At 52.2% G+C, this 27,435-nt stretch overlaps 1 protein-coding gene across 5 annotated transcripts in view; it reads right to left on the bottom strand.

Moving 5' to 3' along the window:
• Positions 1–241: 241 nt before the first annotated feature.
• SFMBT2 (Scm like with four mbt domains 2) overlaps positions 242–27,435 on the bottom strand; it is a 213,111-nt gene continuing 185,917 nt past the window's right edge. For all 5 annotated transcript variants that reach the window (XM_029955807.1, XM_029955804.1, XM_029955803.1 and 2 more), the window contains exons 16-21: positions 26,369–26,478; positions 16,337–16,512; positions 12,860–13,026; positions 12,350–12,613; positions 11,012–11,140; positions 242–4,791 (exon numbers count right to left, since the gene is read on the bottom strand). In XM_029955807.1, coding sequence (XP_029811667.1) covers positions 4,651–4,791; positions 11,012–11,140; positions 12,350–12,613; positions 12,860–13,026; positions 16,337–16,512; positions 26,369–26,478 — 987 coding nt within the window. In that variant the 3' untranslated portion in view covers positions 242–4,650. The remainder of the gene's footprint in view (positions 4,792–11,011; positions 11,141–12,349; positions 12,614–12,859; positions 13,027–16,336; positions 16,513–26,368; positions 26,479–27,435) is intronic.

Here is a 27,435-nt window from a genome sequence, read left to right as displayed (position 1 = left end):
GCATGTGTGTGTGACATACTGTAATGTTTTAATAAAAGGAATAAACACAAGCGCCTTGAATAGAAAGTTCCAGAGCTAGCAGGTAAGTCTGAAAGCTATCAAGTGAGATTTTTCAGACCCACAGTTACTAAAACCCTATAAATGGATGCTTTTCATGTGAAGTGAGGAAAAAAAAAAACAGAATGCAAACCCTAAAATTAGTACTTAGTAACCTTAAACAGAAAGAGATAAACACGACCCATAGAACTTATTTGTACTTTATTAACAATGTGGCTTACAATTTTTCAAGTAAAAAGGTTTTTTTTATTTAGAATAAAAATTAAAATATAACTCTGATATAGATTTTCATTTATTTACATGAAAACATATATACAGAATTCAATCTTACAGCAAACCAAACAACATGCCCTTTGTTCTGAAAATGTCCAAAGTAAAACCACAAATTCTTCCTTTTACACACCAGAACGGTGCACAAGATAGGAATCGAATTCCATACAATCTTCTCAAACTGGAATGTAAAACAGCAACAGGGCTTTGGATTTTCATGACCGGGAATAGGTTTTGCTTCCAGATAACATGTTAGCTCCCATTCTGAACAACAAATGAGATGATTTTGCTTTCTTCTGTCGTTTCAAAAAAAAAAAAAGTGTCTCCGATTTCCCATCGTGAGTGGATTTTCCGGCAAAGGTTGGTCCCAGAACTCTCCTCGTCCTTCAGGGTAGCCCTCGGGTCCACCTGCAGTGCCGCCCTGGCTTTCTGGCTTGCACACCAGAGACCTACCTGCTCGCCGGTGCAGAATCCTGGCCATTGAGAACAACCAGTAAGACGGAAAGACAACCTGCCCAGGAAATGGTCTGGGTTCTTTTGATCACCTGAACTACAAGACGCCTTTAAACCAAAGCCCAGATCAGAGCCATGTGTCAGCAATGACAATGTCTCGGGTAAATTAAGCGGGTGGGAAATAGCATGATTCGATCCTATCGCATCAGTGTTTGGGATACTTGTAAGCCCATTCTGGTGATAAAAGCCAGAACCAGCTTAAATATTCAGCTGAGTTAAAGGGAATCAAGCAACTTCCACAAGACTCTTGAACGGAAAAGAACGGTAGACAATTAAGAGAATCACCACAGTATCAGGCTGCAAACAGAACTTTCCCTTGCATTTAGTTATCGCACCAAAAGACACGGGCCGTTATGTACACGTCTTCAACGACTTCTTCCTTAAACACTACAGACACCTTAATCTACTATGTTTCCCTTCAAATCATTGCACACTCGATCACAGCGCTCTAAAGACAGAACAGAGTACGTGGACCCCAGGGTCACCACCTTCACCAAGAAATGACAATGATGCTCGAACCACAACAAAGGTTGTGACGCTGCTGTTTTTATAGTTCTATGTACAGAAATCAACAGAAATGGACATTCTACCAAAGAAGTATGAAATCCCCTAGTGCTTGCAAAACGAAGAGATCGGCTCCTTAGAAGGTATTTGGCGTAAGATAAAGGGCAGATCTCAGAACTTGCCTGATAACAACACTCAAAATTCTGAGAGACACTTTAGGATGCTCAGACCGAGCTTCAAAGCCTGAGCCAAATCAAATCTCTGGAGACCACAGGAAGGGTCAGAGGGGCGGGGGCAAAGGTTTGGGTCATTTGAATTCACCCAGGAACCAATCAAAGAAAACACAGGAAACGTTCTTCCAAATACGGATCAAATAAGGTCAAGCAACTGAGAAGCTGGGCAGCTCAAACACTGCCTGTGAGTCTAACTTTGATCAGATAAACTTACTCTTAAAAGTGACGGGTGAGTTCTCTGTATGATGCAACTTCATGGTGAAGGAAACTGGTTTCTGTTTTTCTTTTTTTAATTTTTTCAAAAGCAGAGAAGTCCATCCGCTACGCCAGCCGTACCCTGCCCTTGTTAGGTTTATCCTGTCACGGGGCGGACGGCTTTCCGACGCGGTACAGATGCAGTCAGGAAGGCAGGGGCGGGACGAAGTCCACTCGTTTTTGGGTGGGATCACATGGCGACTCTCAACGTTAAAGACGAGGTGGTGTTTCTGTTTCTCAAGTCACCCACGCTGTACAGACTCCAAAGTGTCCACGTGACCGGGAGGGAAACACACTTCTCGGCCAGCTTCAGGACGGAATGCAGGGTCCCGGAACACAGAGGGCAAGACTTTGGTCCCGAGATATTATCAAAGAGACAGAGGGGACACTGTAGCATCTGGGGACGGAGAAGGGAGGGAGGGGCATCACCTGTTGGTGTTTTGACCAAGAAATGTTGGTCTTGAGGCTGCCGCGGCATATGGGGAAGGGGTGTGAAGTCAGTGCTTCCTGCCATAGAGACACAGCAACAAGTGTCTTGGAAATCAGCCCTAGTTATAAGACAGAAGCTGGTGTGGGTGAATCCTACAGAGAATCGAATGCCTGACCATTCTGGAACCAAGCGGCTACTGATGTGGGGTATGCCTGTCACTGGAAAGCCCCGCAGCAGCCAAGCTCAGGAGCACATGGGCAACGCTCACAGCAGAAACATCTTTTTGGTCCTAAAATGTTTCTTGGCTCTCGACGGGCCAGCAGGCAGACCGGACACGACCTTCGTGACGGTCCCCCCAGGGCAAGGTCTTCTGCCTGTGGCCCCAGCCCTGTCTTCCTTACGGCTCCCACACAGATCCCTGGAGGGTGAAGTGACCGATCGCTGCACCAAGGGAGACTGAGGACAAGGAGCGTGTTGGGCATCTGGCCCCTCGGGAAGCAGGAGGCCCCCCCAGCAATGGTGGCCTTGTCCTGCCCGGGCCGCCAGTGGGAGGACCTTCCGGCTCCTGTAGGTGGGTTGTGGGGGAAGGGTGGGGGGGTCCAGAGACACCCGGAGGATCTGCCTGCTCCCGTGTCCCCTTTCTTTGAGAGGGCAAGAGAAGGTGACATTCGTCCTCAAAGTACAAAGACACGTTTTGGCCACCACATCCTTCCGTTGTCCCAAATGTACCGGGACTAGCTCAGCCTGAAAGGCCACAGTGAAGGATCCTAAGTGAATCCGCACGGTGAGAACGCCAACAACCCTGTGGCGGATGCCCTACCCAATGGCGTCCGAGAGGCTGAGCATTTAAGGCCGTAAGTGTGTGGCTGAGAAGGCGGGAGTGAGAGGCCAGGCATTGGGCACTAGGGTGGGACACGGGCCCCTCCATCACAGGGCCCTGGGCAGACCCACATGCCCAATGTTTAAAACGTGGGGGCAGAAACCAGCTGTGGGGAGAGAGAAAAAAGTCACCTGCAAAATAAGTCTCCATTTGCTTCGGTGACCGGGACAGGATGCTAGTAATTGTCAGCAGTGGTAACCAGACGCTGCGAAATCAGACAGGGAATCGTGCCTTAACAACGTAGCCGCGGCACAATGGCAAGGAGCCGCCACGTGATGTCCAGCTGCTGAGACTCTAATCAAGGAGAAAAGGTGGAAGAAGGTGGGTAAAAAAAGAGGAACCGAAGGGCGTGCAGTCTCTGCTTCCGGGGTCCACCTCTGGACAAGTCTGAAGGCTTAGTTTTCCTCAAGCACATTCTGAATGGCATCTGAACACCTGCCTCAGCGGGGAAGGCTGGGGGTAGCAGTCCGTTTGGGCTTGAGTGAACATTCCGGGTACCTCATGGGCACATGCAGATGAGGTGCTAGTTACCAAAAACCAGCCAGTTCTCAGAGCCAGAGATCTCTCTTCAAGTGACTTAACCAATTTGATGAAAAATTTCCCCAGGAATCAGCAGCCTCCCGGCCAGGGTGAGCTGCAAGAAGCAGTGAACATTGTGGATGCATGCTTCTTCCTCAACTGCTGTGTGCGTCTCGCATTGGCGGATCGGGACTCTTAGCAGGAGCGGGATGGGGACAAGGGGTCCCAGAGGGAACCGGTCACCCAAGAGTACAGACCGCAGGCAGCCGTGCCAGCAGAAGAGCAGGGCCGGGCCAGGTGGCTGCTGCATTTCCCGTCAGGAACGCTCACCTCCTCGCCTATCCCAGGACCGGGTGCGTCGGAGCGGCACTCGAAGCCCGTCTGTCTCGTCAAGAGGACTCACTGGAGGATCCTTCCAAGGGGATGCCGCTGGTTCATTCAAAGCTTCCCTAAGCCTCTCCCTGCTCCTGGCATTAAGCTCGCCTTCAGTCCACAGCTCAGCATTTCCCAACAGACTAAAGGAGCCACTCCCTGATCTGGTCACAATGAAATGAGAACGTCAGCAATTCGTGAAGTTCTACAGAAGGTTGCAAACGGGACTCTCTACAGGCTCCGATGTCTGTTGTTCAGGAAGAAACGCCTCATCCCCACAACACGCCACCTGCCTCACGCCCTCTCCTTCCTAAAAGGCACCTCTGACAGGCGATGCCACTCGAGCTCATCGTTTTGTAACCATGTCCTGAAACATCAGCTGCCAGTGTGTCTGAGGAATGAGTTGCCACCAGGATCGCACTGCCCAGCACTGTCCGGAAACCACTGCTGCGGTGGCGAGCGGGCCCAGAAGCACAGTAGTGTCCACAGGCTGGTGGATGAACATCTGCCAGGCTTCCTGCCTCCTGCTCCATCGCATGTGGCCCGGCAGAATGAAGCGTCAGTCTCGAAACTTTCCCAAGAACACGGCATCCCCAAGACAATGGGTCACCTCCCGCTCAGTTGGCGTACTGGGCGTAGAAAGCCACTTTCACCCTCTCGATCTGATGGCAGAGTTTGATGGCGGGCCCCAGCTTCAGCTCCATGCACTCCTGCACTGTGGGGAGGGTCAGCAACAGGAGCGCTTGGCCGTCAATGTCCTGCCAGGAGACAAAGCCAGGTTAGAGCTGCGACACCGGGCCAAGGGCGTGAGGGGTGGCTGGGGCGAGGCGGGGGGAGAGGAAGAGGTGAGCAGGCAAAGGGCTGTAGGACTTCTTCCTTCTCAGGCAGATGGTCCCCTGATGGGAGAGTCCTCCCCCCACGTCCCTCCTATGTCCCGCTGTGACTTGATGTGAGCACTAGGAAACAGCTCTCTTCTAAAAGCAGCAGCTCTCTGTCTTCCTTACCCGGGTCTGAACTTTCGCCATGGGAACGGGCAAGAAGATGCTGGACAGATAGGCCGCTACCCAGAACAGTTTTCCACTGAGGAACACGCGGGGATTTAGACACGCACAGAGCCACACCCCCCACCTGCACACCTGCATCACCCAGAATGAGGCATGCAAACTGCTTCCCAGTTTGCATGAGTGAGCCCTCTACACCGGGGTCTACATGAGGGAGATGTTCCTTAGAAATGGGAAGCTGCCTTCACAGCAGGAGGGGACAGGGGCTCATCCCAGAACATTACGATCACCCTAACAGGCACCTCTGCCTCTTCGCCAGCTTGCTTCCGGTAACGACCGGGTTCATTTATGGAGACGCTGTTTGACTGGGTTACTGGGGTGAAGTGCAACCCCTGCTTCCTACCCACAAGCCAGTCTTCCTGTTCCAGAGGAAGGTAGAGACTTCCCATGCTCCAGGGCAGTAAGACGAGGTAACAATAAAGACCAAGGGTAGAACGAGAGCAGAAGATGAACTCAGCACCAACATCTCTCCCATTTGGAGAGGCGTGAACTCCATAAAATGACCCGAAGGCACCACAAGGCACCGGAACTTAAGAGTCACGAACTGCGCATGAGCTCGTGAGGTCCCACATCACGTATCATGAGCCACATGGAAGCTTCTTTTCTTAAAATAATGGTTTATTTAGCTGTCTTAAAAATATCAAAAGCAAAACAAAACAAAAAGCATTGAGTTTGGGGAGACCCATGGTAGGAGTCCAAGCATAATTAATGTATGATCGATTTCAAAAGCCACCTTCATGTGCTAATAATCCCTAATGAGTGTGGAGGCAGCAAAAATTAAGCATTAACAGGGGCGCCTGGGTGGCTCAGTCGGTTAAGCAGCTGACTTCAGCTCAGGTCAGGATCTCACAGTTTATAGGTTCAAGCTCCGAGTCAGGCTCTGCGCTGACAGTTCAGAGGCTGAAGCCTGCTTCAGATTCTGTCTCCCTCTCTTTCTGCCCCTCCCCTGCTCATGCTCTGTTTCTCTGTCTCAACAATAAATAAAACATTTAAAAAAATTAAGAAAAAAGAATTAAGCCTTAACTTTACAAGTACCAATGCAAGCGTAGCTTACTACGTCTAGAATTACGTGAGCGCTGTCTGTGATGTGCACGATCACAAGTCTCGTCTCAACCAAGACTTGAACTCGACCTCATCAAACCCCAAAGTAAACCCGTCCATCTTGAATATGCGCCGAAAGTAGGAGATAAATGAATAAAACTGTCAGTGAATGTTTGATGCGATTCCCCCTTTTTCTATGGTACTTTTATACATTACTTCGCTTTCTCTTTGGATCCACTCTGACTATAGTAAGGGCAAATTTAAAGTACTGAAAACCAGTGTCTTGCTCAAGCTCATGAACTAAACAGTAGTAGCAGCTGACCGGGGGCCTGTAGAGTCGACTCCATTTTTAGAGGCAAAGCCACAATTATTCTATCAGAACTCGACAGAGAGGGCGTAGGGCTCGGGATACAAAGTCTTGGGAGTATCGTGGGCCTCATAAAAATATACTGTAAGTAGGAAATAGGATGATGTTACAAAACTATGGGCAGGTGGCTTAACCATTATGTTCAGTGAAGAACAGAACAGAAACTCATTTTAGGAGACGGGAAGTTTTTTTAGGTGGAAATTAATGCCAAAAAAGCTAGCTGATGTATCTAAGATCACATTGTTAGACACCAACTTGGAACTAGGACCATGGTTTTCTGATATTAAATTCTGGAGGGAAAACTGTGTTCCAAACACCCCCACTGAGTCATAATGGCCATCGCTGGACATATGGATTTGATTACAACTGAAAGTCAGCCCTAAAACGCTTCGCTGCCTCTCGACAGACCATTTCAGTGAAGGCAGCGGCCAAATGCACGCACCACATTTGAATGGAGGATGTCACTCATCCATGTACCCAACAAGCACTTGTTGAGCACCTACTAAGGGCCAGGCACTCTGATGCCCTCTGTGATTGCTGCCCTGAACAAGACAAAGACTCCCTCCCAGGAGAGCAGGAACCTTACGGGAGGCCGGTACACTGAACAGACCACAACAGTACAGAGACATGAAAGTGTGGACACAGAGTTACTGGCTCAAATGGACGGGAACGTGGCCAGTCTTACAGGTGTCAGGAAATGATTCAGAGATCAGTGATGCCCGAACTTACACTAAGGGACCACGGGGACTCACTAAGGGAAGAAGAATGGACTCACGGGAGAGCGGTGGTTCAGGGGAACACGTACTCAGGGAAAGCACAAAGGCGCGGAAGGTAAAGCTGAGATGGACCCAGACGGCCGTGAAGAAACTGGGAGGTACTCTAAGGTGTGTGACCAGAAGGTGCTAAAGGGCATTAGGTGGAGAGGTCACGCTGTAGGATTCGAACACCCAACACTCATTCTGGCCACAACGTAATGGTGTGAATTAGCAGGCCGCCGAGGGAAGCTGGGGGGCGCTGAAGGTGAGGCCCCGCTTCCTCCACCATCACCTCTGGAGACAGGATTTCAACACATGCCCTGGGTCTGGGGGGCGGGCAGCAACGTTCAGACTACAGCACAGGTGCTGTCAACAGTGATGGGGCTCCTATCCCGGGCGATGTGCCGTTTGCTGGGTGAGCCGGGACGCACCCCCCGTTTCTGGACCCGCCTCCGCCAGGCTGTCCTCAGCTCCCCAGAGACTCCACATTCCTCTGTGGAGACCTCACAGGGGAAGAAACGAGGAAGATGAGAGTCAAGTGTATTAAGCTGCAAATACCCTCAAAATAAAGACTCACGGCTAGTGGTAAGGGTGAGCTCCAGTCCCCAGGCAGAAGCTTCACGATGGCCCCTCGCTTTGTACTGAACTGTGCAGGCCTTCTGCCGAAGGAGGGCAGACCCCGGGGGTGGACGCAGTGTTTACAGAGGAGTCCGTAACCTGTAAACCATCCCCCGCCTTTCTTCTATGGAAGTAAATCACTCACTGGAGTAGTGTGCTTATCATAGACAGGCCTCTGGTTCATAAGCGGTGTGTGAAGAGGCAAAAGTTTCTCGAAGGGTTTTGTGGGTTTTCCCCCAGTTATAGATGTGCGGAGTTCTACTGTGTAACATACATGTCTGCAGCCCCAAGTTACAGAGCAGAGATGTTTTAAGCTGTGGCTGTAACACTTCGGATTTCAAGACGTGCCTTCCGATAACAGAAAATGTATACTTTCTGCCGGCGCGCCTGGGGGTGGTGACGGCTTCTGAACGGAGCCGTTGCCAGTCCACACACTGGATTTTTCTCCCGTGCTGGTGGGCAGAGCCACCCGCTGGCTCCTTCGGGCCGTCTGAAAGCTCATGCCGCGGCCAGACCGACCCACGGAGGCCTCACTAAATCATGACCGTGGCCCTCGGACTCCAAGATGACAGAACAAATTCATAAAAATTAGTGATCACGGGTCCAATCGAACGGAAAAGGACTCAAGACCCACACACTTCAGATGGCAGAGCGTTTTATGGTGACGGGGTGGGGGTTGGGGGTCGGGGAGGCTGAAGGCCTAATGTGAAATTTGAAATGAAATAGAAACAGGCCTATTATCAATTAAAGCCTATTATTTTCTATGAGAGTTAAGTAAGCAGGTACCTAGGAGCAAGCTTTTAACCAACGTAAGAAGAGAAATGGAGACAGGGCCCTGCCCCCTGCCTGGTTCCAGAAGTGGTAACGTACCAGGCTTCATTTCTTAGACACGTTAGCCTGGGGAGACCGGAAGCTTCCTGAGATACTGTAATAAAGCTGGGTTTAGAAGTGTAATTAAGGACAACTCAGCATCTACAGTATTCTAGCCTTCTTCCCAAGTCAACTCTGTTTCTGCTTTCTTGCTTAGTGTTAGAAAACTGTGGGGGCGCCTGGGTGGCTCAGTCGGTTTCGGCTCAGGTCATGATCTGATGGCTCATGAGCTTGAGCCCCGCATCAGGCTCTGTGCTGACATCATGGAGCCTGCGTGGGACTCTCTCTCTTCCTTTCTCTCTCTGCCCCTCCTCTGCTCATTCCCTCTCTTGCTCTCTCTAAAAATAAATAAACTTAAAGAAGAAAAGAAACCTGTAAAAATAATCACCCTCGAATCTGTAACCGAGGGGGAAAAGCTCTGTGCTCTTTTCTGCCCACAGCCCAGCTGGGCATTGGGGTCTACAAATGAAATAAAACAAGAACGCAACTGTAGATAATCTCAAACACTACCTTCCACACCTGCCTTTTGAATATCACAAGGCCCGTAAACAGACGCTCCGTCAATGTGCGTGGAGTAAACACATGAGCAAACATACCCGCACGTCCAGTGCTGGGTCAGCAGCGCACGGTGTATACACCAATGCAAAGCACTTTCCCCGGCTCCACTACCAGTAAATACCAACCCCGGGGAAAGGCTACATTAGGCGATGCTCTCAGCAGGAGCTCAACTCTGCTTTATCCTCGTCTTCAGGATGGAGATGCTCCAAATCATGCAAGCCTGGTGGCTGTTCAAACTGTCCTCCTGTTCGTGGGTTTTAAATGAAGGGACACGCGCATGGCCAAGTTCCTTACATCTGATGCAGTTTTCCCCCCTTGTCTGCTTTTGGGGTCCCTCAGAGAGGAAGTACTGATAATGTCAGGCAGCAAGGTGGCCCTCCCCTGTGGCCACCGTTCCCTCCTTTACATGCACCTGCTGGTGTCTCCAAGGAGACTCTGGTGGTCGACCCATCGGGACCTTTGAGTGTTTTAAGTGATACCCTCTCTCCTGGGAGGAGCTGGGAACCGCATTAATATGCCTGGGAGAAAATCTGGGGGTTCCTGGGTGCATGCTGACCCAGAGGCCTTTCTTTTCCTTTCCGGATTTAATGCCTGAGTTACTTACTTCTAGAGTATCCGTCTGTATAATCTGAAAGAGGACTGGATAGACACCCCTTTCAAGGATTAGATTTTTTCAAATGCAAGGTCTCAAAGACAGACATTTACATTGTGAGCATCGTGAGACACGGGGCGGACACCGGGGCACGAGTCACAGGCTTTTCTGCGTGAGGCCAGCGAGTGGCCTGCAAGGGGGCACGCGTCCAGAGTGCAACTCGTTCCCAGAGTAAGTTAAGAGGCAATGGAAACCGTCCTTTCCTGTGGCTCATAGCGCGTCTTATGTTTTTGCTGATTACAACCCTCTCACCTGCAGAGCCAAATGCCTTTAAGGGACAGAAGATGGCCATCGTCCTGCAATTACCCGCCATCCTTCCGCACAGCACCTACCGCACTCTGGGCCGTTAACACTTTCACTACTGTGGGCGTGAACACGGGAAACGTTACATGGAGCACAGAACGAGGGCCCCTGTCTCTGGGAAGAGGAGTGGACACACTCTCGCTGTTTCTCCTGCTAAACGGAACGAAAAGTCCGGGATGTGATGAGTCAACCACACATGCGGGGGAGAGAAGGCGGCGGCCCGCAGGGACTTGGGGACCTGAGACAGGACCTGGTGGGGGGCGCTCCCCTTAAGTGTCTCCTCCCACACCCAAGACCGACTGCTCAAGAAGCTGGGAACCCCTGAAACGCCGATGGGCACGAGTGGAAAGGGTGCCGTGGAAGCCTGCTCTTTCCAGCCAAAGGACTGGGGAAAAGGTAGCCTAGGCACACAGAAACCTTTTAGATAAGAATGGCCGGACTGCAGGACAGAGCACACCCCCAACCCCGACGAGAGCAGCCAAGGCCGGGTGGGGGGCCCTGATGTCCAGCCTGGCCAGGTGGCCCCAGGCCCCCAGCATCCCCACAAGGGATTATCTGGGACGTTGGTCTCTGCCTGCCCACAAGGAGCCCCCTGGGGAGGTGTCTGGGAACCGCGTGTGCCCTTGGGCTTGTACCCACCTCCTGCCCCACAGTGATGGGGGGGCACCCCCTCCCCTGCCAGAGCCGGGTCCCAGAAAGCCAGACAAAAGAGCAGACAAAAGGCAACAAATGCGGAATGCGACAGGAGGGCACCTGTTCCTGGAAGATCTTGGCCAAGGGCGCGCAGTCCGTCAGCTTGATGAACCGCACCACGTCGGTCACGGTCCACTCCAGAGGGTTGCTCTCCAGAACCAGCCTCTCCTCCTCCTCCTGCTTGGTTTCCTGACGGGAGAAGGGGGAGGAGGTCACCGCTTTCCTGCATGGAGGCTCAGGAAACCCTGTGGCCCGAGCCGACTTCCCCCCTCCCTCTGGCCTCTCCCTGGGCACCTGGACAGGCTGGTCTCTAGGGACTTTCTTAGCAACTCGTCTGGGTTGTGACTTTGCCTCCAGTGACTTTAGAAGTTAAAAACAAACAAACGAAAATAAACGAAGGCACAGTGGGAGCCGTTGTGAAAGCCGAGTGTGGGACGCCCTGGGCCTGCTTAGCAAGGACACGTCTCTGACTAGAGCCGGCGCGGGGCACAGGAGAACGCACAGGAGGCAGCCTGTGCCCCGTTGATGTCGGTGATGACGGACCTTTGAGCGGGTTCGGGGGAGGCCTGATAGGCGGGTCTCACATCTCACAGCATCCCAGCCCCCCCCCAGGAAGGGGAAGCCTGGGGTCCAGTGGGACCCCGAGGACTTGTTCTGTCTGTTCTGACGAGACTCCTTAGAGGCTGTGACACCTTCCAGGAAACAGGTGCCAGGACCTCGCTGTGACCTCCGCCCCGGGTGTGATGTCCCCAGGCCTTGTGCCCAACGCGGGGACCCCGCTGGAGCTGTCACTGCTTTTAGTACTTTCTTTTATTGAAAGAAGTTTTTAGGGGCGCCTGGGTGCCTCAGTTGCTTGAGCGTCCAACTTCGGCTCAGGTCATGATCTCGTGATTTGTGGGTTCGAGCCCCGCGTCGGGCTCTATGCTGACAGCTCAGAGCCTGGAGCTGCTTCAGATTCTGTGTCTCCTTCTCTCTCTGCTCCTGCCCTGCTCACACACTCTCTCTCTCTCAAAAATAAATAAAAATATTACAAAAATTAAAAATTTTTTCCTTTAACATTTATTTATTTTGAGAGGGAGAGAGCGTGAGCAGGAAGGAGCAGAGAGAGGCAGAGAGAGAATCCCAAGCAGGCTCCACACTGCAGTGAGGGGCCCATGTGGGGCTCGAATGCACCAACCGTGGGCCACACAGGCTCCCGGTTCTGTATTTCCACTGGGAGCCCCAAATCAAGGCCTGGATTTTCAGCACCCCGCAGCAGCCCCGCCCCCTACAAGCCAGATCCCCCCACCCCGCCGCCGGCAGGCCTCACCTCTGCGGGGTCCTGGCTGCCAGCTGCGCCCCGCTCCCCTACCCACCTGCAAGCCAGCCCCACCCCCGCCCCCCGCCCGCAGGCCTCACCTCTGTGGGGTCCTGGCCACCAGACGCGCCCTGCTCCCCGCCCTCGGCACCGGAGGCGGCCTGCAACCTGCGGCCCCTCCTCGGCCTCTCCGCGGGCGGCCGGCGCTCGAGCTCCGCTCCGCTCCTCAGGGTGACGGCCCTCCGGGGCCGCGTGGAGGGGACGTCGGCTGACGAGGTGTCCGTCTGGTCGTCGCGGAGCTCGGAGCCGGTCTCCTCGCTCCCGGTGTCCTCATCCATGGCATCCGCGTCCTCCTCCTCGCTCTCCTAGGGCGAAGTGCAGGTGCTGAGGGGGGCCCCTCCCACCCGTTGACCCGGGGGCGTCCTGCCATCCCCACCACGGTCCCCGTCTCAGCGGCCCGGTCCCCGTCACAGCCCCCTTCCGGGCTGCGTGGAGCGCGGGCTGGGCCTGGTGTCCGTGAGGAAGCGGCAGAGCTCCCGCACTCGGGCCGCGGCCTTGGCCGTGAGCAGCCAGGCCAGCCAGGGCCGCGAGGGGCTCTGAGCAGGACGTACCTCCCCGGAGCCCGCGGCCAGGTCCGCAGCCGAAGACCTGCGCTTCTTCTGCACAAAGATGCATTTTCGCCGCTTCCGGCGTCTGGCTGGCTTGGGGGGCCCACTCTCCCTGCTGGCTTCCCCGATGGGGGGCTTCACTATCTTCTTCCTCTTCCCGTAATAATAGGCTGCAAGGGGTCAGAGGATCAAAACCGGTTTTTAAAGGTCTTGCATGCATACGAATGTGGACAGAGAGGCCAGAGGAAGATGGAGGGGGCCAGAAAGGAGAGAAGGATCATTCTTTCATTCGGAACAATGAAATCTGACATGGCACTTAGACCTCTGATTCCCCCATTTCCTCCGATGCCCTCACATCTGTGTTTTCAAAATTCAAATGTCAGAACCCTACCCCCACTTGAGACTGTGTTTGGAGACAGGATCTTTCAGGAGGAGAAAAACGGGGCCTTAATCCACAGACCAGGGTGCTTATAGGAAAAGGATCAGACACCGGGAATTCATACACGGAGGGAAGATGGCGTGGGAACCTAGAAGACAGCCGTCTGCAAGCCCAGAGAGAGAGGACTTGGGAGACATGACCCTGGTCTTGGTCCATGTCTGTATTAACACCCAGAGCACCCCTCAGAGAATTATCCACCAACTTGCAGCAGTGATTGATATCTTTTACAAATTAAATGTAAAATCAACTAATGAAAACCACTGCTAAGGATCCAGTTTTCAGTGATGATCACGATCAAAACTCCCCGCTGAAAATCTCAACTGTCCTGTGAAATAACCCCCAGTTGTTCTGTAAAGAACCAAATGCAGATAGGGCGCCTGGGTGGTTCAGTCAGTTAGGCGTCTGACTCTCTCGATCTCGGCTCCGGTCGTGATCTCACGGTTCACGAGATCGAGCCCTCCACCCGATTCTGGGCTGACAGCATGGAGCCTGCTTGGGATTCTCTCCCCTCTCTCCCTGCCCCTCCCCCCTTTCTCAAAATTAATAAATAAGCATTAAAAAAAAAAGAACCAAATGCAGACAGGGAACTTTTCTCTATGGTTGGGAGAAGCCAAGAAGAACACCAAACACACAGCCCCTGGGTTGTGGCGAGGCCCCTAGTCTTCATGGAGTGTGGTTTCTGCGCTTGCCCATGCTGCCGTGCTCCCAGGGACACTCATCCGGTCCTGGCGCTCAGTTCCTTCACATGCAACACCAGACCGGTGGGACCCGGCAGGGTGCACGATTGCTGCTTCATGGTCATCCCCAGTGGATAAGCACCTGTTCGCACCCAAGAACCCCATGTGGGCAAGACCAGTCTGGTGCGGTCTGGTTTTCTAAATTTTTGTGTGTGTCTTTTATTTATATTTTTGAGAGACAGAGAGAGACAGCACAAGCAGGGGAGGGTCAGAGAGAGGGGGAGACACAGAATCTGAAGCAGGCTCCAGGCTCTGAGCTGTCAGCACAGAATCCGACGCAGGGTTTGAACCCACAGACCATGAGATCATGACCTGAGCCGAAGCCGGCTGCTTAACTGACTGAGCCCCCCAGGTGCCCCAGGTCTGGTTTTCTAGAAGCCAGAGGCGAGCCATGAGAGCAGTCTAGCGGGACACAGCCGCCGGTGTGGCACACTTTCAGAGCCGTGGGGCACAGTGGGTGACTGCAGACCTTTCTGCTCCGTGTCCTCCCTGACCCTAGTTCATCGTTGCCCCTCGGGAGCGTCAGTCTAGCCTGCGGCTGCGTTTACTCAGAGCTGAGCCAGGGATCTTAGGATTTTGACGTCTTATCATACCAGACCCAGAAAACCCTCTAAGTCATTTCGGTCGTGCTGAATTCGAGCTGCAGTAACACTTCTTCTTCCCTCTCGTTCCCCTGGCCCGGGAGTGCACAGAAGCAGGGTCTTTAAGGTCCACATTCAAGGCCAGGTCTAGCTCTCAGTCAAGTCCTTTCTGATTCAGCAGCATCAGTTAACGAGCAATCTGCTTCAGGGAGTCCCTCCTCCTGCCAACGGTAATGTGAGACGTCCTGGAGAGGACGGTGGCATCACCAGGCCCTACGAACGAGCCTTCAGTTCGCGTGAGCGTGCAGGCTGTGTGGTCCAAGCTGGTGGAGAAGGGCACTGACTCGCAGCAGGAATGGAGTGGAAAATGGGATTTAGAATATACACGCATATATATATATAGAGAGAGAGAGAGAAAACTACGAGGAAATTCACACTCGGTACGAGGTTTCAAGTGTGTGCAGCGTCCCAGTTTGGACACAGGAGCTGGTCCGTCCTGCGTGGCTGGGGTTCCCGGCGCACTGCCCACACTCCAGAGGGCCCGGTGCGACTCCGGCAGCTGGAATGCAGGCTTGGGGCGGAGCAGAGCTCCAGGCCACCGTGATGGGGACACAGTCACCCCTGGGTCAGAGATAACCCAGGGGAGAGGTTGCAAGAGCAGAAGCGGGGATCAGAGGTCGAGTTAATCCGAGAGGGAGGCGTCTGGCAGCGGCTAAAGTGCCTGTAGACAGAGGCCAGAGCTGAGGAAGGTCAGGGTCTGGGAGGGGCCAGCGAAGAAGGCAGGGCCGCGCCGTGTGTGGGGCGAGGGGGTAGAAGAGGCCAGTGCTGATGGTGGGAACGTCCTGGCAGGAAGAAGGCAGAGAGCAAAGGCGGTGTTAGGGGGAGGGGGAGGCAGGAGGGCTGCGACCCCCAGTTCTGAGACATAAGGAGCAACAGAGGCACGGGGGTGGGGTGAGGGGGGACGCAAGCTGCTTCTCAGCCTCCAACATCCCCCTGGAGGGAGCTCTGAGGCAGCAGTGTGGACGGGCCGGGGGGGGGGGGGCGGGAAGCAGATCATGACAAGGAGCTGGCCCAGGGGTCCAAGGGCGAAGAGGAAACTCTAGAATTCCTCAGCCCGAGAACCAAGGAGGAGTTCCACTTAGTAACCATCCCCCGGGACCACCCTATCCTGCTGGCCTTTCAGCCAGAGTGTGTCCAAACTCAGCGGATAGCCTGAGATCCACACGGGCCGGTTCTCACTCCGTCCCTGACAATGTCTGTGCTGAGGATTCGTTCTGGGGTGAATCTGCCCGTCCCCGCCTTCCCCGGGCTGCTGACACCCGAGCGTCTCCCACAGCCCATCTTAAAGGACTCTTTCATGGCAATTTCCAGAAAAACCACTCGACAGTGTGTTGTTGCTGTTTAAAACAAACACAGGGCCGCCTGGGGGGCTCAGGCGGTTGGGTGTCCAGCTTCGGCTCAGGTCATGGTCTCACAGTCTGTGGGTTCGAGCCCTGCATCGGGCTCTGTGCTGACAGCTCAGAGCCTGGAGCCTGCTTCAGATGCTGTGTCTCCCTCTCTCTGCCCCTCCCCTGCTCATGCTCTCGCTCTCTCTCTCTCTCTCAAAACTAAATAAACGGTAAAAAAAAATTTTAAATAAAAACAAAACAAACAAAAGCGACCCCCTGCCTGACCCCACAGGTGAAACCCAGACACCCGTGCCATCCGCGTAGTCTGTACTTACTGTACTTGGTTTTGGTATGAACAGAACAGTTCTCTGGGCAGTTTTCGGAAACCAGCACCGGACTGAACAAATTTGGGCAGCATTCCAGCTTGGCACAGACCCGCCGGCAGAAATCCGCTACTTGGTCGGACGTCCGCACGATCTTGGCCACGGCCCTGTAGGTTTTGCCTCTGTACCTGGAAGGAAGAAAGGACACACAATGGTGCGGCTACCCCGTCACTCAGGTCTGTTCCACACAGTGTGTTCCAAAAGCAGCCCCTTCATTTCCTAACAGCAAATCACACACCGTGTGTGATCTCCGGGCCGTTTGTTTTTGTCCTTTCTGAGCTCATGACAATGTTTTTCGGGGGCACGTGACCAGGGGCTGTGAGAGAATCACCTCCACAAAGATTTCCACACAGCACCTCCTCGCTGTGGGAGACGCCATCGAACACCCAATCCAGATTGCTTCTGGAATCCAGATACGTGTTGCTCATCGCTTTTGAGGAAAATAAACTTTCTCCTGCCCGAGAAAAGCCACGTGCAGTGAAGCCACCGACAAAAGAGGGGAGACCATTTCTTCCGGAAGGAAAGCAGGTTGGATGGATTCTTCTTTCAAAAAGGGCACCGAACCCCGGGTCCAAATATTTGCAGTGACAAGTGCTCTCCTGGGCCCTTGGCTGTAGATTTGAACCCCGTCAGCACAGCTTTAAAATATCGTGGGTACAAAACTGTGAACTCGGCGGCAACATCTCAGTTGACATATCACAGAGCTGACTCCACCGACACCAAGAAAGCAACAAAACCTCGGGCCCCTTCAACTCTTCCCTTGATGTGCACCCTGATGTTCAAATTGAAATCTTGAGCAACGATCTATCTTCCAGAAAAACGGCAGGGGCTCTGGCAAGTAACACTCACGATAGGTTTTGGAAACCGGCCAAAATCCAGAGGCGTGAGCCTCCCCTGAGAAAGCGGACACTGCCCTGGCACGGGGGATGGGCACGAACCCTTTGTCTGACCTGCGAGGAGCCCACTGGCGTTTTCCGGTTTCCCAAAGTCGGCCACCAGACACAGGGGCAGCAGGCAGTTTGTGCAAACATCGCTTCTGTACTTTGTGAATAAAATACTACATTCAATGGGTGCCTGGGGGGCTCAGTCGGTGAAGCATCCGACTTTGGCTCAGGTCATGATCTCAGAGTTTGTGAGTTCGAGCCCCTAGTCAGGCTCTGTGCTGACAGCTCGGACCCTGGAGCCTGCTTCAGATTCTGTGTTTCCCTCTGTCTCTGCTTCTCAAAAATAAATAAATGTGAAAAAAAAACTTGTTCAATATTACGTTCAAAACCTAGATCTGGTTCCCCAGGAATGATGCCCCAGGGAGAATACGCCTCCTCTTGCAAGAAATCATTTTTTTTAGAGTATCTATATCCGAAAAAATTAAATTCTAACTTGAACAATCTGGCCTTTGTGTTCACTCTCTGGTCTTTGTAATCCCAGCCCCTCGGCACTGACTGTTGCTGCACTTCGCTGAAGTGTCAGGCTTGGCTTTCCCTGTAGTAAGAACTAGAAAGCAATTTTTCTGTAGATAAGATCATGCTTTAAATCACACAGCGCTGAACAACTGTTGATTCTTCTAGGACCTCTCCTGACCCTAGAGGTAGGAACGCAGCCCCGGCCCCGAGGAGGGCTCGGCTCCATGATTCACGTGTGGGTGGCTGTTGCCTGCGGCTTCGTCCTGTTTCATCAGAAAACCAAGGCAGCTCTGTGGACACAGTGTATCTCTAATGTTCTGGGGGAAGCAGAATAAAAATATGCCCAGGGCATGAAGTCCCTGGCAGATTTTTCCTACTACAATTAAAAAAAGTTTTTAAAAAATGTTTATTTCTGAGAGAGAGACAGAGCACGAGCAGGGGAGGAGCAGAGCGAGTGGAAGACACAGAATCGGAAGCAGGCTCTGAGCTAGCTGTCAGCACAGAGCCCGACGCGGGGCTCGAACCCATGAATGGTGAGATCATGACCTGAGCCGAAGCCGGACGCTTCACCGACTGAGCCACCTAGGTGTCCCGAAGGTGCTGCCCTTCCAAAAGTTCGCCTCCAAGGCTGGTGGATGGTGTCCGGGCGCCGCATTTCGGAAGGGATCACCGTGGTGTTCTGCGCCCCGACTGCGCGAGCCACATGTTTTATGCTGGAGATGCAACCAACTGGCATCCCGGAGTCTGTCACTTGGGTACGTGCCAGCAGACGGTGCCCAGAGGAGCAGCCTCCCACTGAAAACCCGGGGTGTGGGCCTCTGTGGGCAGAGATGCCACACACACACCTTCGCTGCTGGGGAAGTAAGAGTGCTTTCCAGAACCTGCTTCTGGGGGAGAGTAAGAAAGCCTCAACACCGAGATTCCTCCAGACTCCAGATGCATTTCTTTTCCTTACGAGCTCATGGGAATCCTTACTTATGCTGGGTCCCAAGAGTCCTGGTAGCAAAAGTCAGAGCACAGAGGGGCGCCTGGGTGGCTCAGTTCGTTAAGCGTCTGACTCTTAACTCTGGGTTTCGGCTCAGGCCATGATCTCACAGTTCATGAGTTCGAGGCCCCCACTGGGCTCTGTGCTGACAGCTCCAAGCCTGGAGCTGCTTCAGATTCTGTGTCTCCCTCTCTCTCTGCCCATCCCCTGCTCATGCTCTGTCTCTCTCTCTCTTAAAAATAAACAAACATTAAAAACAAGAAAAAAAATTTTTAAACTAGAGTGCGGAGATGGTTGGGGGGCTCCTGACCCAGCAGATACAGAAATAAACATAAACGTAAGTGTGCTTGTGTCTGTGTGTCGACACTCAGTCACGTGGGTATACGTTCATACAGACACACAGACACACAAAGATGCCCCGAGGTGCCCAATCAGAAAGCCTCGGGACACCAAACCCTATCTGCAGTGAGCTTACTAATGTCCGATCTTTTCTTTTTTTAATTTTTTAAATTTATTTTTGAGAGAGAGAGAGAGAGAGACAGCGCGAGCAGGGGAGGATCAGAGAGAGAGAGAGGGAGACACAGAATCCAAAGCAGGTTCCAGGCTCTGAGCTGTCAGCACAGAGCCCGACACGGGGCTCAAACCCACAAACTGTGAGACCATGACCTGAGCCGAAGTCGGACGCCCAACCGACTGAGCCACCCAGGCGCCCACTAATGTCTGATCTTGACTGCTAAATACCATTTTTTGCGTCCCCCCCCCCAAAAAAAATCCCACTGTAATCATAGGAAAACCCACGTCTTCTGGGAGAAAGGGCTACATCCAGGCTCGGGCTCAGAAAGGAAATACGAGGTGGGACATGGTTCTGGCTCAGAAAGTAACAAAGTACCAAAGCACGATGGAGCCCCAGGCAGGTGATGAGGCTGCGGGCCTGGTCCCCACCCGCCCAGCCTGGGACACGCTGAGCGTCAAAGTGAGGTGATGGCCGCCGCGGTGACCCTGTGAGTGCACCAGGAATCCGTGAATTCACGCAGACACAGATGAAACACGAGCCCCCCGTGAGCGTGGTGAGAGGTGGGGTATTCCCATAGCATAAAGCGTCTCCCCGCACACTGCGTCCCCGGCGGAGCAGCGCGGCAGACGTCACCCTAACTAGGTGACCAAAGCAAACGCCGCAGTGGAGAGGCACCTGGGGCCTGTGGGAGACAGCGGAGCGTCCTTCTTCCGGGATGCCTCTGACGCCTGATCCGGGCTCGGCCGTGTGGATAAACAGAAACACTCCCAGTGAAGTTGTGTTCTACAAAATCAGTGGTGTTCATACTCTCCAAGCAGAGCGAGGGCGTGAAAGTCAAGGGAAAGTCTGAGCAGCTGTCCAGAAGCAAGGGGACCTGGAGAGACCACCGATGCCAGGCGAGTGTCTCACAGGGCGCTTTGGCTCAGGGGCCAGCACTTGGGGGACAGCTGGGGACACCTGAGCACGGTGTGAGGATCCAAAGGCACTCCTGGGTCACCCTGTCACTGTTCGAACTTTGATTATGCAGGAGAACGTCCCTACTTGTAGGAAATGGTCAAGGATTTAGGAGAGTTGGCATCATGCCGATCACTTCCTGGCTAGCGAATTGATCAGGACAAAGAATATGATTTTAAGTTTAAAAAAATGTTTATTTAATTTTAAGAGTTTAGATCATTTTTCTGTAAGTCTGAAATAATTTCAGGTTAAATACATGAAAAAGAAATCATAAAAATAAGTATTATGTATATAATGAATCGAACTACGTTTGGCTTCGGATAGAACATAATTTCCATCGAATGTGTATTTTCGAGTGCTACGCGTTTAGCACAGACCTACATTTTTGGATTTTTTAAAATGTCTGTTTATTTTTGAAAGTGGGGGAGGGACAGAAAGAGAGGGAGTGAGAATCCCAAGCAGGCTCTGTGCTGACAGCAATGAGCCGGACACGGGGCTTGAACTCACAAAGTGTGAGATCATGACCTGAGCCAAAGCCAGACGCTTCGGCGACTGAGCCCCCCAAGCACCCCTACCCTTTGGGACTTTACGGTGATGTGGAAAAGAAGACGTTTGGTCCTTGCAGCTCCAGCCTGAACGGAGAACCTGGTTTGCTTGGAGCTGGTCAACAAACTAGGACAACTGTCCAAACAACTCTTCTCCCCCAAGGACGCACTAAACGTGCAGAGATGTTGGCCGTCGGAGAAACAGAGGCAAAGGCGGCTCTGAGATGTTCCGTGCCGGCTGGGGCCGAGGGGACCACTGCGTTCCCGGGGGGCCATCATTGCTACTTCCTCCAAGTCTCTGCACCGCCTGACCACCCACCCGATCCTCCTGGGACAGACGGTGTCAGCAGGTCCGGCAGACGTGGGCAGGCACGAGGGCCGCACACAGGGCACCCGCTGGGCTCCACCGCCGCGGCCCAGGCCCCTCACCAGCCTTTCACCGCAGGCGAGAGCACAGTCTGTTCTGAAGCTTTCCCCACCTAACAGGCGTAAAGCCAGGGTGCCACTGACAGGCCTCCGGGGTCAGAGGTGTGAGGGGAGCAGCAGTGTGCGTGCAGGCAGCGCCGTGGCCCGTCAGTGTGCGTGTGGGGGGGCGCCGCCACGGCCCGTAAGAGGGCATAGGGAGGGCGCCGTGGCCCGTCAGAGGGTGTGCGGGGTGGGGGAGGCGCCCTGGCCCACCAGAGAGCATGGTGGGGGGCACCGTGGCCCGTCAGAGGGCATGTGGGGCAGGGAGGCGCCCTGGCCAGTCAGCGTGTGCCTCGAGGGAAGGACATTTGGCCCCTTACTGTATTAAATAGCCCAGCAAAGCTGTCCTAAACACAAGACAAGGTTTTTAAAGCACTGAGTACAAGTTCTGTGAAGAAACCGGAGAATACTCAAAGAGACCAACAAGCTAGAACACAGCAGAAAATTCCTGGTGGTATGGTCAAACCTGGAAGCAAGGAAGGGGGGAGGGAGAGAGGAAAAGAGAAGTAGAAGATGACGGGGTTGGAACTGATGAAGGATAACAAGGTGGGCGGGAGGGGCCACGGAAGACCCGTGGAAGCCGCGGTCCACGGGGGGCTCTGCCTCCGTTAGTTTGACTCCTTCACCCGCTCCCTCCGCCCCTCTGCAGGACCGCAGGGACACCTGGGGGTACTCTCCATGGCTGCCATGAGGGGCCCACTCAGAACCCCAGAGTCCACACAGAGTATTTTAAGGAAGACGTCTGAGATTCAACAGACACAGAAAGCAGCTTTCCCAGAGGCTCTGTGATCTGACTAAAAGCAGAAACTTCTGAGAAGTGAGGACTACCATTAAACTCCCTCTTAGGAGCGGCTTCTAATCCCAGAGGAGAGACCAGAGTAAACCTACCATAAATCCCTTCCCAGAGGAGTTTCATGACCATGAAGAAGATGGAAAGACTGCTCACACCTGCACAAAGCAACGGTTTCACAAACTTCCTTTCCACCCATTTGTTCTCCTAAAAGCTCATTTGTCTTTCCTGAAGAAACCTGTTTGTTCTAACTGCCTACAGATCTGGAAGCCCACACCTCCTTAAGTAAATGGTCTTTTCTCTTGCTAATCTGCCTTTTGTCAGTTTAATTTGCAGGCTCCCAGGGATTGAACATAAGGGGTAGAAAAAATGCTTTTCCTCCTTGACATCAGAAAGGAAGTATGACTGGCCTTCAGATGTCTTCCTACCAATCAAAGCAGGGATTTATTTCCACGCGAGCACAAGATGGTAGGAGCCAAAACGACAGATAAAGATGGAGACACAAGGATGCTTAGAAAAAGTGGTCTCTTGCAGTAGGCAGGAGTTTAGGAAAATCAAAATGGATTTTGAGTCAACAGGAAATACAGATGGAAAAAACCCAACAATGCTGTAATGATCCCTGCACAATTATCAGTACAGTCCAAGCAGGAGGACTTCAGCCTGGCATGAGTTCTAGCATCCACTTTCAAACTGACTCAGAGCAGGACCTTTTCACAAACTCTTGCGAGGCAGCGACAGGGGTGTGAGAATAAAAAACAAGGTTCTACTCTGTCAGGCTGAATTCGCATCCTCGCGTAGGGAAGGGAGGACTGAACTCCGCAGAAATCGAAAAGCTTCAGATGCTGTGGGGAACTCACTCTTCTCATTAGCACCAGTGAGACAGGATCCTGACTCCCTTCATGAGCGAGCCTTTTCTTCACTGTCTCATCTTCATTGTCAAAACTGCTGCCGACACACCTGTTCACTGGCATTCAGTCTTAGGAAACTCAACCTCTCAGACACGTCTCCCTTCTTTCTTGATTCCTGCATTTCAATTCATGAGAACTTGAACCATTACATGCAATACTTTGCGGGGAGGATTATTTTCGGAAACACCTTCTCCAATTCCGAACATCCTAACTGATCTCTGTTTGAACCAGAAACACCAAGCCCACAGCCTTGTGGACTTAATTAAGCACACACAGAAATTCACACTGACACCCCAGAAACTGGCTCAGCCCCCTGCTTCCTGTGACGCTTACGGTATACATTTTCAGGACAGCAAATGACCAAATCTGAGCAACGTAAAAATTAACAAATGAGCAGACTAAAATTTTTTATTCAGTGAAAAGTCTCTGTTTGGGAATCCTTTTCCACGCAAATCACTTGAGAACCAAATATTACAACTTGTATTCTCAAAATATAAGTAAAAGACCAAAAAAAAGTGAAATAAAAACATATAAAATTAGTAATTGCTTATGGAAAAGAAATAAAAATATCATTCCCAGAGAGCCGAGCGTGACTCACCTCAAAGATGTGACTTTCCTGGCTTCTGCCTAAGTGATAAGGAAGTCTAATTCACTCCAAATTAAAGAGGACATTTCCTCTTTAAATATTCTGAATACTGTAACAAAAGACTTGAAAAAATCTATTAAGCCTTCACCTGGATTTTATGAAGATTATCACAAAAGCCCCTCGAAGCAAGTTAATGGTCTTTTTCCCCCAAGAAGATTCTATAACGTGTCGGAAAACATTTAAATGTCTCCAGATGCAAGGAGTTGGCCCCCTAAGGCATAGCCTAAATTCCTCCTCCTGAAATTCAAAATAATGTAGGTCAATCCAGTCTACCTGAGTACACTGGAAAGAGAATTTTGTCTTCCAGGACTGCGGAAGTGAACTACGTTATCTGACTTTTCCTTTGGCACCGGAGCTGCTACCCGTGTGCCTCTCCATGCGTGTTGCAGACTCGTGACACGGCCCCCTTACACGGTGTTCTGTTATACGGTGAAGGTACCGTCGTTGGGCAAATAGGAAAACACTCACTAAGGGGCGAGACATGGCAACTCACGTTTTCCTCCTCGTACGGCTCAAACCTTTTCAGCGGGACCTCCATCCCGTCAAGTAAGGGGGTCTCTACTCTTCACAAGAGGAAAAACCAGTCAGAAAGTCCAGGGGCGCCTGGGGGGCTCAGTCAGTTAAGTGTCCAACCTTGGCTCAGGGTGTCTCCCTCTCTCTCTGCCCCTCCTGCTGTGCTCAGTCTCTCTCAAAAATAAACATTAAAAGAAAGAAAGCCCAGATGCTAACAGGCAGCACTCACAAGCCCCACGCCTGGACGATCTCACCCCCTCTCCTCCTGAAAGCTCTCCTTGCAATGCTGTCCTTTGAGGACCACAAGACAACCCTAAGCCTGAAATGCAGGTCCCCCCTCCTCTGGGTTAATCTATTCATGACAGAACACAAAACAGGAAGAAGCCAGCGGTCCCTCCTCTCATTTGTCCTGAAGAAAACAGCAAAGTTGTGAGATCTGAAAAGCTGTCGTTTTACATCAGAAGCAACACGGAGTGTCCTAACGGAACGCTCCCCCCGCTGCCCCCTGAAATCTGTCGTCATTAGCAGCTGCTCGGAGACGGTGCCGTGATCCCGCACACTTGAAACGCGGTGTCAGATCCAGCTAAGGAGCTCACTGTCACATCTGATATGACAGGAACTCCCCACCCTCCCCACCCAGCAAGGCCGACCGTGCTGACTGCTCCAGGGCCGGGTTTGAGGGCTCCATCAGCTCCGCAACATGAAAACCGGTGAAAACCCCGCACAGTTAACTCTGTCGTTTGGGTTCCTGGGCCATGTTTCTGGCTTATTTCACGACAGGGGAGATTCTAACGGGGTTTAAGACCTTTGCATTTTTTCCCATTCTCTTATCCATTAGGTATGTTTGGGGTGTACTGAGCTTTACAGAAAATGTTTAAAAGAAGTGTTTCTCTGTATCAACACTTGTTGGGGATTTTGGCCACCACCATTCCTATGAATTAACCTTACATTCTGGGGGAAAAAGACTTGTTTTAGTTTCTTCTGTGCTATAGGTGAAGCTCATTTAACTAGTTCCCGGGAAGAACGAGGTGCGTGCCACTTCATATAAACGTTCTCCCTATGAACTTGTACTTCCCTTGACTTCTGTGAGGGGTTCACTGTTCAAAAAAGTATCATTTCCCCTGGGCGCCTGGGTGGTTCAGTCGGTTACGTGTCCGACTCATGGTTTCCACTCGGGTCATGATCTCATGAGTTTGTGAGTTCAAGCCCCCAATTGGGCTCTGTGCTGACAGTAAAGAGCTTGCTTGGGATTCTCTCTCTCTGTCTCTTTCCCTCTCGTCTCTCTCTGCCCCTCCCCCAACCGCACTATCTCTGTCTCTTTCAAATAAATAAATAAAACTTAAAAAAGCATCATTTCCCAAATGTCACGTCCAAATGCTATTTTATTTAGGACGTTGTGATACAAGAAGTTGACCAGGAAGATGCGCTCTCCTGAAAAGCTAAATGATTATTAAGGACCAAAAGTCAAAACACTTACGAAAGAAATTATCTTGACAAACGGATCTCCTTCTGTCTGCCTCCTCAACGGACAACCACACCCATCCAGTGGGTGCTGCTGATGTCAGACTTCAAGGAGCTTAAAGCAAAGCCAGAGTATCATCTTTCCCCTCAGCCTATCTTCAAATAAAAGGAGTGACCAACCACATGTCAGCCCATCGCCCATTAACCAAAACCAAACAGAGGTACAGGTCCCTGACTGTCCTTTAGCACATGCAGCAATCAGAGCAGAGAGAATCCGTCTGGCATTAACCGCCCAGGGCATCAAATATCAAGAACGGTTCATCTGGGGAGCCGTCCGGCTTCCGCTCAGGTCACGATCTTATGGTTCATGGGTTCGAGCCCCACATCGGGCTCTGGGCTGACAGCCAGCTCAGAGCCTGGAGCCTGCTTCGGATTCTGGGTCTCCTTCTCTCTCTGACCCTCCTCTGCTCGAACTGTCTCTCAAAAATAAATAAAATGCATTAAAAATTAAAAAAAAAAAGAATGGTACATCAATAACATGTAGTAATGATATGGGACAGCCTCTCTTTCTACAATTCTCCCCCTTCTGCTCACGTCATCTATTGGAATCCCAAGGCTTAATGAAGGCAGCTCTGGGTGGCAAAAACGCCAAGGCATCTGCACGTGGAGCACAGAACTGCAGGATGACGGCCTTCCATGTGTCCCCACTTCCTTGGGCTGTGCCACAAAGAGGAATGACAACATTTCAGAGCAGCAGGCTAACCGCTGCAAGAGCACAGTTCAGCAGAACCGAAAACACGTACTTTGCCTTCAGCGTCTCCTCCTGGAAATTCCAGTGTGGACCTTCCACCAGCTGTAGTTCTCGCAAAACCCTGCCAGGCTTGTAGGCTGCGTTGATGATCATGCTGAGGACCTGTTGGGAAGAAAAACAGAACCGCCATGAACTTGAGTGGCCCCCGTCCCCACTGAAATAAGAGTGCCGTGAGAGCCGCCCTCCCACCGGGGGGAACCCGCTGGCCACACGTCCACTACATCGGGTGGAATGTTCTCGGCCGGCCGACACCAATTCGGCTCAGCACCAATGGGATAAAAACGGCAGTAAAATCCAGTTCCACGGGCGGGCGGGTGTGTGGACCACCTGCCAGCAGGGACCGCAGACCCTCGTCAACATCCTGGTTGAAGAAAAACGGATCTATTTCCTCCAAAGAGCCACTGATGATCTTCAAAGGGATTCCTCCTCAGGGAGATCAGCTGCTGAGAACTTCATTTTAGTTTTGAAAATAAGTTTCCAAGGGAATCAATAAGACAGAGACAACTGGTCCGTGCCAACAATTCTGAACGGACTTCAGGTGTCTGTAAGGAGGTGAGCGGAGCGTTTGACACTCACCTGGTGCTGGCTCGATTTATGGACATTTCACCCGGGGACCAGGCTCTGAGAGGCGAGTGCTCCAAAGACAGTGTGGAGTGATCTGGAACCAGCCGGGACCATATTTCCTCAAACCTCCCCCTTAATCCCAACTCCCAAGTCCAAGAAAACACACACATGGTCATTGCCTCCCATGGCACCCCCAGAAAGACGGGGCGCCGCCCTCTGTGAGCCTCAGCTGCGTGATATGGGTGGATAATGTGTATCTGTGAACCTTCTTGGGTGCCAAGAACGAGGACTCCAGACCCTCTGGGGCACTGCCCCTTCCGTAAGCAGATCATCCACCAGGAACGTTTATGAGTTCCGGCACGTTCAAGGCCTGTTGGCACTGGGCCAGACGGCTTACCGGATGTGAAGGTGCAGCACAGCCTGTCCTCACAGGACAGGAGACCCACGGGGTTTTGCTCCACAAAACGCGCCTGGATGAAGACCCACTGGGCGCCA

Source organism: Suricata suricatta, chromosome 10 (genome assembly GCF_006229205.1).
Source record: "Suricata suricatta isolate VVHF042 chromosome 10, meerkat_22Aug2017_6uvM2_HiC, whole genome shotgun sequence".
Classification (NCBI taxonomy): domain Eukaryota; kingdom Metazoa; phylum Chordata; class Mammalia; order Carnivora; family Herpestidae; genus Suricata; species Suricata suricatta.
Note: the sequence above shows the minus strand (reverse complement) of the source record. Positions and strands in the feature narration are given on the sequence as shown.